The sequence below is a fragment of the Phyllostomus hastatus genome, unplaced genomic scaffold, assembly GCF_019186645.2.
Source record: "Phyllostomus hastatus isolate PE091 unplaced genomic scaffold, TTU_PhHast_1.1 phas_scaffold_12, whole genome shotgun sequence".
In the NCBI taxonomy this organism is placed as follows: Eukaryota; Metazoa; Chordata; class Mammalia; order Chiroptera; family Phyllostomidae; genus Phyllostomus; species Phyllostomus hastatus.
Genome location: NW_025334007.1, coordinates 6,138,019 through 6,154,033, shown reverse-complemented (window position 1 = coordinate 6,154,033; position 16,015 = coordinate 6,138,019). Strand labels below are relative to the sequence as shown.

At 35.4% G+C, this 16,015-nt stretch overlaps 1 protein-coding gene across 1 annotated transcript; it reads right to left on the bottom strand.

Moving 5' to 3' along the window:
- Positions 1–12,174: 12,174 nt before the first annotated feature.
- PPP4R3C (protein phosphatase 4 regulatory subunit 3C) lies at positions 12,175–14,576 on the bottom strand. The gene is given in 4 exon segments (XM_045855849.1): positions 12,175–12,227; positions 12,288–12,542; positions 12,545–12,916; positions 13,076–14,576. Coding segments are annotated over 4 exon segments (2,181 nt in total).
- Positions 14,577–16,015: the final 1,439 nt, after the last annotated feature.

Here is a 16,015-nt window from a genome sequence, read left to right as displayed (position 1 = left end):
CTGACTCTCAGATGGCATGTAGGTTATAGATTACATAGGGTAAAATCACAAGACACCATGGGTTAGGAAGTCCTGTAGGGTGCTGATTGGTCAGAGGTGTGAGATAAGCATAATAAATCATTCTTTTAGGTCTTAAGGACAGCTCAGAGGTCATCTCTGGCACCCCTCTGGTTTCATGGACAAGCAGCCAGTAGCTCATTCCATCTTAGGGTTCAGAAGCTGAAATACATCTTAGGTCAAGATGTTATCTTTAGCCTACCAGTAGTACAGACCTGGTGACCATTAGTCTTGTCTGGGCTACTGTCTTCTGCTGCCTCAGGGGTCACTTATTAACCAAGGGAAAGCCAAGGTCTTTGAGGAATATAGAAAGACTGTCTTCTGTTGTCTCAGTGGTTATTGATTATTGAAGGGAAAGCCTAGATCCATGCCAGGTGTAGAGAGAGGGGGAAATGATTTCTAAAGCTACAGTCAGAAATCAAATCAAAATTTTGAGGATCCTTGGTTTCAATGAGACAGATTAGCAGGAGAAAAGCAAATTAAAGCTTGATAACAGGTATACACCTTGTATATATGGGAGAGACCCAAGGAAACTGAATAATCAACCAAAATGGTAGATGCCTCACCTTAAATACCAATTTCAGCTAAAGACAAAAGAAGATGTTGGGGGTGGAGAGTCACTTCTGGAGGTTACTAGGAAAAGCACAGTGAAAAGGGTATGGTTGTTATGAAGTTTTAAGTCCTAGCCTTCTCTACTGATAGTGAGGGAAGGCCTGGTACAGTAAGGGAAACGTCCTTACAGTTGAAAATTTCCATACAATGTAAATGTCGTTACAAAGGGTTACTTCTACTTAGGTTTCAGAGCTTCCCCAAGCCTGTTTCTTAAAAATAACTAGGCTAAAATAATCAATGTGCTTCCCTAAGAAGCATGGTTTGGGGTGGCAAATTCTGCTCCCGTTCAGTAACAAAAATAAATCCACAAAAAATATATTTTAACCCCATTAATAAGAAAAAACAATAGTCCAATATGGTGTCACTTTTGCTAAGCCAGTCACCAAACCAAAAGTTAATTACTAACCAAAGTGCTGTTTCAGCATCTCCCAGTAGTAAAACTTTTAACCAATTAATCTGGAATTTCCTGATCCACACTAGTGAGATAATCTGCCTGATAAGACCTCTACTTTTACTTAAGGGAAGGTGTCCTTGCTGGAAATAATCCACTCTTTTAAATCTTAGTTCTCCCTTCTTTCTGCTGATAAAAATCTTCCATTTTGCACAATTCACCAGAATGCCCTTCTAGTTACTAATAGATGAGATGCTACCTGATTCACGAATCACTTAATAAAGACAGTTAGATCTTCAAATTGAGTTTCATTTTTAATACCTCCTAAATCCTATGTCCACAGGCATAAAACACATGTTAAAATTTAATTTCATATATATATAGTATTTTTTTCTTATTTAGGGTAAGATATTATAAAGAATATCTTTTTAAAAGTTAAAATTATAAAGTGAACATATATCAAACATTTATTTAATTCAATAATGAGGGAAATATTGAGAGAAACAGCATGTGAGAAGGCTGGTTCAAAGCAGAATTCAAATGATGGTTATGTTGTCAATTTAAGACAAATCTATTTAATATCTTATAGAAAAATAAATTCTTAAGATTATGTTCTCTATCTGAAAGAAATACTGTATCTCTATTGAATACCATCTATGTAAGTTAACATGTAACTTCACAAGGCATAGACCCTAACAAATATAACCCAAACAAAGGTACAATTTCTTAAAGAATCAAATAATTCAAAGTGAACCTTTTTAGATAATGCTCCATAATTAAAATGGAAAATATGTTTCTTTACCTAACTTCAATTTGGAGTCCTTTATAGTCTCAAGTGTCTTAATTCTAAGTTTTTGTTAATTTTCCATTAATAGTGATCAATAAAACATGTTTAAACTTAAAATGGATTAGAACAATTTCCAGGTGGTATAAAGAAAATATAGGATCCCTAAATGTAAAGATCTTGTTCATGCATTATTTTTCAATGGATGATGAATAAAAACTCATAGTGGTATTTACTTTTCATTGGTTACAATTCAAAGAATGATGTCATGGTTTAGTTATCATAGGTAGTTGGTTAGTTAGTAATAATGGAAGAAAGCAAAGGGGATCAGATATTATTGAGCATAACCAACCAGGGAGCATGAGCCTGACTGCTTCACCAGGAAGCTACAGTTTCACATGCTCCAAAGCATCACAGCATTGTCCTGCTAAAGATTAACAACCCCCCTTTCTCTGCTCCAGTAACTGATTGTCAGGAGGAGTAGGGTAAGGTAAGCACATGTGCAAAGAAGTCAATATCGTGCAGGGTGAGGTGCTTGACCATAGAAGCCTGTCAGTCTAACCTGGGAAAGGGATCAATTGACTAGGTGTTGGGCCCAGCGTAAGCTCATGGATGCTTAGGAAGTTGATTGGTTCTTTTGAAAAAAAAAAACACTTGGTTTGTCCCAAGTCTGAGATAATATACCCCAGTTTAAAAAGAAGCTCTCTGCCCTGGCTGGTGTGGCTCAGTGGATTGGGTGTAGGCCTGTGAACCAAAGGGTCACCAGTTCAATTCCCAGTCAGGGCACAAGCCTGGGTTGCAGGCCAGGCCCCCAGTAGGGGACACACAAGAGACAACCACACATTGATGTTTCTCTCCCTGTCTTTCTCCTTCCTTTCCCCTCTCTCTAAAAATAAATAAATAAAATCTTAAAAAAAGAGAAGCTCTCTGTCTCTGTCTCTCCCTCCCCACCCACCTTGGCTGGAAATACACTCACTCTCTTCCTTTTCACTTTCTCTCCATTGTAAGTATGTACCAAGGACTCCACACAGGCCTCAGGTGGAAGCCTGGGTATAGCAGCACAACCAGGAACAGCACTAAGCTACTTGAATAAGGACTGAGACTGCTAATGCCAGAATAATTAAACAGAAACTCTGGACATTGGCCTTTGTTTCAGCTTTGCTGAAGGCATGGTTGTATTTTTCCATGGTGGACAGAGATGGGACACAGAGGCAGCCTTCTATTTCTACCTGAATAAATTTTACCACACTAAAATCTCCCCTGTGGGTCTCCAGGAATGCTTTCCTTGGGACACCACAAGAGTTTCACTTCCATCAGCAATGGTTTTATTTTAAACTATAATTTTTACAGTATGTATGAAATTATACCCTTTGAAATTATTTCAAAGTTTGCTAAAATATTACATGCCACTTAAAAAATGTGGGAGGGGGTATAGGGTTTTGAAAAATTCTTATAGGGAGGATGTTAGCAAATCTATGTGATGGCCTATCCCTAGGAAATATTTTCTCTGTTCAAATTTCTGTATCAGTATGATTCTGTCTACATTCAACCTTCCTGCAATACCTCATATTATCTAAGAGACACCATTCCTTGTTCTTTTACATTATAACAAACAGCCACTTGGGAGAGAGTACTGGGCATAAAAGCTTTGGCACCCATTCTCGCAGTGCTTACATCCTAGGAAGGGAAATTAAGATTAACCAAATGAGTATTTACGTAAAAATGAAATTATAATTGAAACACATGCTATGGATTGTGGGTAAGCAGAGCTTTGGCATGAAGAAAGAGAGAAAGGAATCTTGTCAGAGTGAGCTGAGATCTGAAGGGAGTTAACTAGGTGAAGACAATGGATTTAGTCTTTCAGAGATTTATTTTCTCCTGTGATTTAAAAAGCCTCTTGGGTGAGAGGGAAGATAGATATATGTGTAAAATGGAGAAGATGTCATTTGTTTAGAATTTTATTGTATATATTTCTCCTGACATTTCTACTTTAAAAATCTGAAAATCATACTTCTGACTAAGGTGAAATAACAAGGCTTGGATTCATCTTCTCAACTATAACACCCAAAACAGATAATAGTTGCAATACACTGAATATAAGTCAAGAAAGTACAGAGATACTTGACAGGGGCACACAAATAAGATGAGACCTAGAATTGCCCAAGCTTACTCTGTAGAGAGAGTTTTTGGCCATAGAGTTTCCTGGCACTGCCCTATAGGATCCCTTGGATGGAGTTGGCAGTCCCAAGTAGACCATGGTAGCCATTATTCTCAGAAATGAGTACAGGAGAGAGCTGTACAGAGAGAGAACTCCAGAGATCTTCAGAAAGTCCCCTTTAGGTATTTAGCCAATTACTGATCAGATTCATGTGAGAAGACACTATCCAAGGCTGAACAAAGAACCATGGATAATAATCCATCCCTGTGATGTGTGTGATGGCTCGTAAGTTCCTCATTTTCCATAGCCATAGAGTCTCCAAACTGTAGCCCCAGCTCCCTTTCAGGTAGCTTTTTGGACCATGCCCCTACTTAGATGGCTTCAAGCTATGTTCTACCTCTTTAAATGCATATCAACATACCAGTGTGTGAAAAACACACTGTAGATGGAAGTGCAGTTTATTCTAAATATGATCCTTTTTCTCTTTGGATAATTCCACAGTCTCTTTAGAATTCTCAGGAATGAGTCAAACACAAGGTCACTATGTTCCTCAAACTTCAGTAGATAGTTTTCAAAAGCTTCAGCTGGTTTCTTTAAATAAATTCCCTCTCAATAAACTAGCAATGAAACACACCTTTGTCTTCTCCTTCCAAGAGATACGTGTAATGGTGAAATAAGGAGTATCAGAGCCCTACCAAAAATATCTCCAAAGAAATTATCTCTTTACCCAGCTTCAATTTAAACTACTTTATAGGGTCTCAAGTGTGGGCTATAGGTCACAAACTATTTTTAATAAAATTTCCTTATATGAACTGCATAAATGGACTAGAGCTTCACTTTGGCAACTATAGCTTTGCTATCCAACATGAGGACATCATTTGAAACTGAGACAGAAGAATTTCATTTAAAATAGTCTTACAGCGCTGGCTAGAATGGCTCAGTGGATTGAGTGCCAGCCTGTGAACCAAAGGGTCTCTGGTTCAATTCCCAGTCAGAGCATATACCCAGGTTATGGGCCAGGTCCCCAGTAGGGGGTGCACGAGAGACAAACACACATTGATGTTTCTCTCCCTCTCTTTCCCTCTCTCTAAAAATAAAAAAAATTCTTTAAAAAATCTTACAAATGTGCATATTTTTCTATAAATACCATTATTCTACCTAAAATATTATAATGTAATCCTAACCACTTAGTGACAGACACTTAAGATACTTACAGAATTTGCCACTCTATGTTACAATAAATATCAAGGTATGTTTGTTGCTTCACAATTTTTAATATATTCAGCAGAAAAAAATCTAGAAAGATAACTATCTATCAAAAGTTGTGTTGATTTCTGTGCATATTTTGAAATTGAAATGGAACAAGTTAAAAGTACCCCATTTTTTTCTATCACCATATTTCACCAAGTTTTAAAATTTTTGCCCATAAGTGCAAAATAACATCTCATTGTTATTTTAACTTATATTTTAATTAGTAGAACTGCTGTAACAAATTTCCACAAAATGGGCAGGTAGCTTAAAACAACCATAACAAAAATTCTCTCACAGTTCTAGAGGCAAAGAGTTCAAAAATCAATATCATTGGGTGGAAATAAATGTTTCAGCAGGGCCACATTCCCTCCAGAGGCTCAAGAGGAGAACCTGTTTTGGGTGACTGCTTAGCATTCCTTGGCTCATCACCACAATATTCCATTCTTTGAGGCTAAGATTTTAAATTTCTCTCTGCTCTGTCTTCACATTATTTTTTCCTCTGTATGTGTAAATCTAACCTTTCTCTGCTTTCCTCTTATAAGGATTGCATTTATAGTCAACCTTAGTAATAGTGGATCATCGTTCCATCCCAAGACCCTTAATATCTGCAAAGACTTTGCTATATAAAGTAACATGCACCATTTCCAGGGGTTAGGATTGAATATTTTTTGAGGGATATCTCTTTCAGTTTGCCACAGAGTACATGATTACATGTTTACTGATTTTTGGTATTTCATTTTCTGTGAACTGCTACTTTATGTTTTCACCAACCATTAAATTTAGTTTGCTTATCTACTTTCATTGTAAAAAGAAAAAGTATGACCAAGATGAAAAGGGAAATATATTTGGCTTTTTTGAACCAATATTGAAACTTTTTTGTCATGTCATCAAATATATCAGTCTTTCACTTTGTCACCACTTGGATTTCATATATATATATATATATATATATATATATGAAAATAATTTGTCACCACCTATAATTAGTAAAATCTTCACAAAACAAACTCCTAGTAGGTTTCTGATTTATTATCTTAAAATGTATGATTTCTGTAAAATTTATTTGAATGAGAGAAGCAATGTGACCTAAAGTTGCATTTTTTCTCCTAGTTTCTAGACAGCTGAACCAACACCACTTTTGCATAACATAGCTTACCCCATACTTAGCATATAAGAAACCCCATATTTCTTTTTTGTTGCACCAATACAATAGTGTTTCATTAAACTCTTTCTGTTAAACAAGATGTACAATTTAGTTTGATAATCTGCTAGAACTCATCCTCTAAAATTATTATTATTCATAAAAGTCCATGTTACTCTTGACTACTAATATTTCTAGGTGAATTTCAGAATCATTTTGTTATTTTCAAAAAACAAAAGAAAAAAAACCCTTACATTAGTTTTCTTCGGAATGCATTACACTAATGAGTTTGTTTGGGAAACAGTATTACTCACAATGATGATTTTCTGTTCCAAATCAGGGCATGTGAGCATTAAAGAATTTTTATTAAAATCTTATTAAAGGCTTTTGTGTTTTAAGAAACTTTAATGTCTCCTTCATAGAGGCTTTATGCATGTTACCATATTTATTACTAAGCATTTGATTTTAAGTAGCTACTGTGATTGTTTTGGATAAAGGAAGGTTATGTGTTGTCATTTACTAACTATGTAGCCAACACCTTTATTGAATTCTCTTTTTGTTTTTCAGATTATTTAGATCTTCACAGTATACAATGATAAAACCTGAAAATTTAGCTCTTTTTTAAATTCTTTCTGATCTAATCCCATAGGCTAAGAGCAACAGTCAATGGAAAATAATTGTTGTTAATTGGCATCTTTATTTTGTTCTTGACTACAATAGATATTCTTTTAGAGATTCACCACCAAATATAATGCTGATTTTTCACATATACCTATAGAACACTTTTTTACATTAAAACACACACATGCATATTTACACCAGTACATAAAATGAAATAATATTCAAAACATACTATATAACAGACTCTCACTGCTGTCAGTGCTACAGACTGGTTGCAGCACTGAGCAACCAGTCAAATAGTAAACCACCTTATATGCAGTACTAGTATGTACTGGCTTCATATTAGTTCTATGGATACATGCTGCACAAAGTTAAGGAAGTACTAACTTTTTACCAGACATGAATGTTTAATTGTATAAAATTAAACTTTTTGTCTGATAGTTTTCCTTATTCATTATATCAATATGAAAATCTATCTTTACTCTGTGGAAAAATGTCCATGATGCACTGATAGACTACAATCAGTGATAGTCTATTACTGAATTTGCCTCACTAGGAATTAACTTTTTTCTTTGGGGGCTCTCCTTGTCTGTCTTTTATTTTCTAGTAAAACTCCAATCCAATATTTGGAGTGTTTTCAAGCTTCTTTTCTCTGCCTCTGCAATTTTTTTCCCAGTAATATATAATTTATTAAACATTGAAAAGGATCTTCATACTTAGGATCAGGAGAAATCATACAACATTTAATTATGTTTAAAGAATAATACTTAAATCTGAGAAAATGTGAATGAATAGTTTTTACAAAATATCTTATTTTTGGCATGAAATAAATCTGAAGTTCTCTGATATTTTCCAATCTTTAGAAAGACACTAAAAATACTGTGTGTTCTCCACTGATAAATGTGATAGACTAAAGCACTCTTCAGATTTTGTAGGGTATCTTTGAAATGTGTACTACAGAAACATCCTAATATTATTGCATGGTTTACTCAGCTCTTCAGCACATTTTCATATGTCCTTGTTTTCTATAGGGTTGCCTTAGTAACTCTCTAACTAAAGTAATTTTCTACAGTTTTCTCCAAATACTACTTATGTAATTGCTCAATTTAGTTATCGCAGAGGAAGGAAATAATCTAATTCAAACTTTGTTTGCTTCTGATTCCAATAGTTTGGAGACCAAAAACCTTCTAGTGAAAACAGCTAAAGGTGTCAGATATATTAAAACAGCAATCATAGCCCTGGCTGGCGTAGCTCAGTGGATTGAGCGCGGGCTGCGAACCAAAGTGTCGCAGATTCAATCCCCAGTCAGGGTACATGCCTGGGTTGCAGGCCATGACCCCCAGCAACCACACGTTGTTGTTTCTCTCTCTCTCTCTCTCTACCTCCCTCCCTTCCCTCTCTAAAAATAAATAAAATCTTTAAAAAAAAACAACAAAAAACAGCAATCACATGCAATACTGTAGAGGGATGATGGATATAATTTGATTTCTTTTATTATTCCAGGGAAGGATACATTGATTAAATTTGGTCTTCATAAAATAAAGTGTGCATATTACAATTTAAAGGTAACTAATTATCAAATTAGAAGGGAAAGCATGACTTCTAAAGCAATAATAAGGAAAAGAGAAACAAACACCTAAACATTCCAATAGAAAGGTAGGAAGTAACATGAGTTGATACAAGTCTAGTAACTAGGAAATAACCTACACACTCAAGAAGTACAATATATTTAATTTCAAGTTGTATATAATTGGACTTAATTTCTCTGTAAGTTAAATAAGCTTCTGTTCCCAACATTTTTCTTAGATTAGCAACTAAATTCTAGCATGGCAGAATGCATCAGAAATGATGATATGGACCTCCATTGTCGATGTCAAAGTAACCAACCACACATATAAAGTACTTAGCATGGTGTGTGGCACCAAGTGAAAGTTAGCTATTTTCTCTCTCTTGAGTTCTGAGGCAATAGTGAAAATTGTATTAGCTATCTCTTTAGTAACTCCTGTGGTGGGTGTGATGACAGTGGTTTGCAGAGTAATGTCCTGTGTTTTTGTGGAGGAGAACTCAAGCAGTGTTAACTTAATATGATCTTTGGAAGTGTGGGTAAAGGAGAAAGAGGAACATTGTTACTATTTATGTGCATTGATTGTTCATTAACCTGACATATTGATTTCAGATTTCTACTTTATTATTAATAAATCTGTGTGGTGGGTGTATGTATATGTTAGTTTTCATCTTTAAAGTACTTTCACCATACATTTTAAGACACATTATACTTAGGATAAAGAACTCAGTCTATAGTCAGACAAACATATCTGAATAGAGTATCACTAGTACTAGTAATTCTGGTCCCACACTTCTGTGTGCCTCTGTTTCTCCTATAAAATAGTGTCAGAAATACTGTTAGGTTCTCCAAGAAGCAGTCATCCTGAGACAATTTAGCATGCAATAATTTTATTAGAGAAAATGCCATTGAGAAGCAATGGAGAGCAAGCTGGAGGATGTTGGAAGCACCATCAGATCATGACACACTTAAAGTTGATGCTGCTATCAACTTAACCCAGAATATAAGATTATTGTTTTATGAGCATAATGTGATACAAATGCTTATACCTGGTTATATCCCCCATTTCTTGGAAATGATTATACTGTTATTGCTGATGATAGTACATTTTAAAAGCTATTTATTGAGTATTGTGTTCTTAGTAATTTACATATAGTTTCTAATTTTTCAGACAAGATGGAGAAATTATAACTAGAGGAGAAAATAAATAAATTTTCTAAGGTCATGAAACTGGTGTCAGAGCCTGCATTGTTACCAAGGGCTGTATGAATATGAAGCTTTTGCTTTATCTGTTACGTCAGTTGGCATGTTTAGAAAGTCACTAAGTCATAAAAATTACCAGAACTCATGTATTAAACCAAAACCTCGTCAAATCCAGGGCACCTCTGCAAAAATGCTCACCTGAATATTATTGGAAATACTGGGACATTCCAAACCTTTTCTTCCTTTGATAAATAAACCACTAAAGGTTTTTAAAAAAATACTTCTAAAAAACTTAGGAGAAATTAAACATTTTTTACATGGTATCTTCTCACATGCAACATCTAGAGAGACTGAACATTTTGGTCAATTTTGCACTCAGTGTGCAGACAGTAAGGATGGCTCTTCCATGTTTTGATGCCCTCTTAAACCTTCCTTTAGTAGGTTATGCCATCTGATGGGCAATTTGGCTTTGCACCATTTCATTTGTCACATTGTTTACCTAATATTAAGTAGCTGAGACTAGAATAGGGCTCATAGAGGTCCTTTTTTTAAACTTTCCATTACACTTATGCCCTCCTTTGTCTTGCCTTACAAACTCACTGGGGACAATACAACAACAAAATGCAAATATTCATTTTTTATTCCTATGGTGTTCATTTTTTATCACCAATTAAAACTAGCTCAAGGGAAGAAAATAAGAAGAAAGAGTGTCAAAAAATTGTTCTTTTCTGTCTAAATGTAAATAGCTGTTCTGTTAAGAAGTGGGACTACTCCCACCAAAACAAAGAGTGAAGTATATTTTCCTCAAAGCAAAACACTGTGTATGCATGTAAATGTGTATATTATTGATAACATTCCCTATGAAAGTCTAGCCAGGAGGAAAACATGACATACTTTTTAAACAAACTGCCTTTTTTTTGACAGACACACTTGACTTTGAATAATCCCATTACAACATTGAATTTAACTAGTATGGTTTGAGAGATGTGAATTGCATTTCCCTGTTGTGTCATGTCCTCAGGAATGTCTGATGACATCTCCTGATGTCATGTCCACACTTGAGCAGACTTTATACCTGGAAAATACTTGTTTGTTGTTTTAGGAATATACTTTTTGTAGCAGTCTTTTAGTTTTTATACAACAATCTCTTAGTTTTGCATGGGATGTGTCTCTTATGGGCAAAATAGTACATTTTAAATTATCTTATTTGGGGAATTACAGGGTCACTTTTATTTCCTGAATTTTACAGTTCAGTATGTACAGAAGAGTTACAGTGGTATTTTTAATACAAAGTAAATATTTGTCTTCTGGAAAACTATACTTTATACACACAGACAGTTCATCTTAAAATAATGGATAAAATTGAAATTAACCCTAAAATCTTTAAAACAAGAGAAACTGCTTCAATTTAAACTAATCCAGAGTAAATGGACTTAGTTAACTTGCATTTGTAAAAATAAAACTTCTTAACTCTTTGCTACAATTTAGTTTTAGACATTCATTTACATTCTCTAACAAAGAACCTTTCATACTACATGGTATTTGTGGAAAAAAAACCCTTCATGTACCATATGTGGAATTTGACACCTAAGTAACCTTTTACTGGTCCAAATGTTTTTTAGATATTAAGTGCCACTTCATTCAGCACTATTTTTGTAATTAGTCTTTGTAAACTGCACTTTAAATTTTACTACTGCTCTGAAGTCAGACACACAGCTTTATTAATGAATCAAGAAATGACTTCCAAGTTGAAAGCATTCTATTCTACCTAGTATCAAGGCATACTAGATGAATACCCTAGAGAATACCCTTTTAGAATACTATTGGACTGAGCTTTGGCATCTTTTATCTAAAAATAAAATGGTACATTCACAACTGCACATTTTGAATCCAGCTTCCTTTTTTATTCATGAAAATACACACTGAAAATTACTTCCTTCCAATTACTCTTAAGGCTAAACTTTTGCTAAATCCTCACAGAAAGATTTACTTTTTGTTCCAGTTGACTTTGTCTCCACATAAGCATAAACATATTTTGTTTCAAAGAAAGCAACTGAAGAAAAAAAAACATAACCAATGGTTTTAGGCAAGTAACGTTACAGGTTGTGTAACAACTGTTAATAGCTGTTTCTAATATATACTGCTGGAACAAAACTACATTGATATTATATTATCAACCTGCTCTCCCACCCCTTCCAAACAATATTAAGATTCTTGGAAGCTTGGTGTTTACAGAACTAAACCTTCCTAGATGTTAACACTGAGCATCTTTGCTAGTTACTGTGTACTTGTAAGTTCACATGAGGAAGTTTTAAATTCAAACATTTTAGCTAACTGAAGTTTCCAGAATTTTAGTAGACTTTAATAATTTCGAGAGTATCTCATAAAGACTTTATGGGTCAAGATGTGGTCTTTTCCTGAGGGTTGTATGCTCCTCCTCCTCCTCTTCTTCTTCTTCCTCTTCTCCTCCTCCTCCTTCTTCTTCCCCTTCTTCTTCATCATCACCATCCTCATCATCTGGATAATCCACTAATCTCATTATGGTACTACCAACTGGGCTATCTGTTTCATTAGCAGCACCAGCAAAATGGGAAAAAGTAAATTTGTAGTCATCGGAAGATGTCTTTTTACAAAGATTTACCTTGTCTTCATGTTCCATTGTTTTTTTGATGTCCATAAATTTATCATAAACATCTTGAAAATCATTTTCCAGTGGTGACATTCTTGCTTCTCCTTCCTCTATATTTCCTTTAAACAGACTTCTTTCTCCTCCAAGACTTTGGCACTTCTGAAACACAGTTTACTATTTGCCATAGAATTCAAATGCTTCTGTACTTGACTTTTTCGGTTTTTCTCTTGTTCATGTTTAAACTTCAAACCTTTGAATGTCTGAACATATTCAATCCCTTCAAGTTTTTTGTAAAACTTTTCAACTATATGCTCAATGAGAGACTTTACATTTTCTGCTCTTATGTATTCAAACAGTGAAAGGGCAGCTGAATTCAACATATTGTACTGAGTTCCATTATCCAGAAGAACATTTACAACTGGCTCAAAAAGATTTCCCTTGATGATGTACCTATTATAAATTTCATCTTTAAGGCCAATCATGCTTCTCATAAGACGAAGAGCACATAAGACCAGGAAAGTGTGCCTTGATCTCATTAAGATCAAGACATTTCTTAGTAAGTCTTTTCTCAAAATATAGTGTTTAATGTAATATGTGTGATTTTGCACACAAAATGTGAGCATCTCCAAAATTAAGCTAAGCAGATGTGCTGTTTGGTAATTATTGAAGCAATTTTTGTTGTTTTTGTCAGCTCCAAATATATGATCCTCTTCAAATATATCTCTTGAAGTAGCGGCCAAAAGTGGTGCTATGAAGTTATGCATACATCGTTTATAGAAAAAATTTAGAAATCTACTTCTTTCACACTTAGGTGTTATTAACATATTGCCTGGATCAAGTAGATAACGAAGAAGTTCCAATATAAGAACAGCACCTGCTAGCTCAGGATCAGTATCACAGGTCATTTGTTTAATTACTAAATTAATGAGAAGGTTGCCTTGTTCATTCTGCTGGGCTTCTTCTATTATGAATTCTCAGATCATGGATGGACTATGCTCTACTAGGTAAGAAAATATGTCAGTAGCAGCCGTCCTTATTTGCAAATCATCCAGGCTCATTACAGTTTTCAGAGTAGGAAGAATTCCCACTTGTGTCAATGTTGTGAATAGTGCATCCTTGCTTTGAGGCTTTAACATCTGACTGAATGTACAGAATTCTTTGAAAAACAGTATCAGTTCATGTCGTTTATCATTATTAGTAGAATTTGCCTTTAACTGTGTGAAAACTTGAGGCAAAATGTTGTCATCTCTCTGCAGCATGTGGACTATCTCCAACTTGTTGAAGAATATAAAAGTTTTAAGAGCAGAGAGACAATTCTCTTCCATCACAAATGATGCAGACAAAAGGATGTGTTGAATATACTGTACCCTGTACGTTTGGTGTATTTTTTGCCTAAGTTTACAGGCTGTTATGGGTACAACTTCCTTAAACTTTGCATTTTGGGTCAAGAATTCTCGATGCCTTTTTGGCTGAGGCGAAGTAGGGTCATATTCAAGGCATCCCACCACATTCATGATACACTCATCAGAAAACATGGTTTCAAGCAAAGACATCTTGTTGAGAAATAAGATTCCTTTCATAATTGTGTGCAAGTGGTATAAGCCTTCAGTGTATCCTAGCTTCTCACAAGAGTAGAATAGCTGCAGTAGTTTTTTAATATAGTTCTCATTTTCCAAGATCAAGGCCACCTTTCTCTTACTGTCAGACGAAGAGAAAGCCGAGATTACAAAGCTAGCAATTTTTTCAAGTTCACTGAGTTCACAGTTAGGCAGGTCATCCATATTATCAGTTTCTAGTGTTTCCTCAGAGATTTCTACATCATTCAAGAGGTCCTGTGTAATACTGACTAAAGAGTCTTTACCTTGAATGCGGCAAATGTCTTCCCAGATTTTCTGACAACCTGCTTCTTCTTGGAAACTCAGTGCCGTTCCATGGTTCTCAGCTTCAGACCAAACAATTAAGGTGTCCTTTGGTTTCTGACATGGTGTGTCTGGCAATATCTTCGATTCCAGGAGTAATGAGCCACTGGACTCTGAAGTAACTAATAGAGACATGCCCTGGGATTGCATGTCAACTGAGGTGACATACCCTGTGCCTTGATTCTCCCACTGTATGCGGTCATTCAGGGCATAAAGTTTTACAGGGTGACTCTGTTTGTTCTCCATGGCGACCTTGGAGTCTTTACCTCAGCACTGCTCTCCAGGAGGGCCTCGTTGCACAAACACTCAGTTTCAGCGGTAGCTGTCGCTGTTGTGGCTGCTACGGTGGCCGATGTGACTGGTAGGGAGAGTCGGAGAAGATGGCGGCTAGGGGCTCATAGGAAGAATCTCAGAAGATGGCAGCTTGCAGTCAGGATCGTATGGACGCTGGTGGCTCTGGAGGTCAGTAGGGTTTCCCAGAGTCCTGCTACATCTCACTTCCTTTTCTAGCTCCACGTACTCTTTCCATTTTGCTTTCCCATACTCTTTCTTAATATAAGCTTCAAAACCGAGACTCTCTCAGCCTGCTCACAGCTGTCTAGGAAAGTGTAAGTTACGGCAAGATTCGACTCAAAAGGAATGTTATATATGTAATAATGCGAGTTGCCACCCAGCTTACAAATGGAGGTTTAGGAATTAGAACCAAGAGCATTGTTCTTTTTATGATGTTTTGTTTCCCAGAAACATTTTCATTCATCAGGTGTCTGGGGGTGGATACTTAGGATCTTAGACAAAAGAAAGCTTAATCATTTATGTTGATGTCCTTATCAAGTCCACACTGGACATTATATGTTAAAAAGGCTCCCTCACCCATCCCAAAAGAAGCCAAGAGCCTTGTGACCTGTGAACTATTAGCAATACTCAGAGATCTATAGTTGGGTTTTGTGCATAGAGCTTGGCCTAAACCTGTATCACTTACTTACTTATCCATCCTTGGGTGAAGAAGGGACTTGGAAACTTCACTCTGTTCAGCTCACTCTGAAGCTCTCTCTTTCAGAGGAAATGGGAGAAATTTTTCTCAATTTTTTTTGTAATGTATAACTACACTCCCCATTCTTAGGAAAGGAGTGTGCCAGAAGGAAACAGTTGAAATTAACTGAGTGACTACTGAACATCACAGATCAATTGTTCTATTTCTTAATAAATATAGTAACAAAATCAGACACAACAACTAGGCAATAATACTTGAGTGCTCATTATTATAAAGAAAAGTAATATTATAATTGATCAAATATACTTCAGTGCTTATATGTTCGACACTTTGACAAAAACTTTTATATCTGTTCTTAGTTCATTTTCATACTAACCTAGTGATATAGGAGTATTAAGCATCCTTTCAACATCAGGAAACAAATTTAGAGAAGTTAAAATAAATCCACAAAGGTCACACTGCTAATAAGGTGAAAAACTAATTTGAACATATCTTTTTGATTCCAGAATTGGTTTTCTCAGCCACTGAACTATGCTATCTCCTTCTTTTCTTGGCCTTCATTACACTTTATTTCACATTCCTTCCATCTATATAATTTGTAATCAACATAAAATTATCAAGAGAAGATGAAAGTCAAACACTTCCTCCTTTAGATCCACATCTGTGTGTAGCCAACTGAAAAATAGAAGCTTGT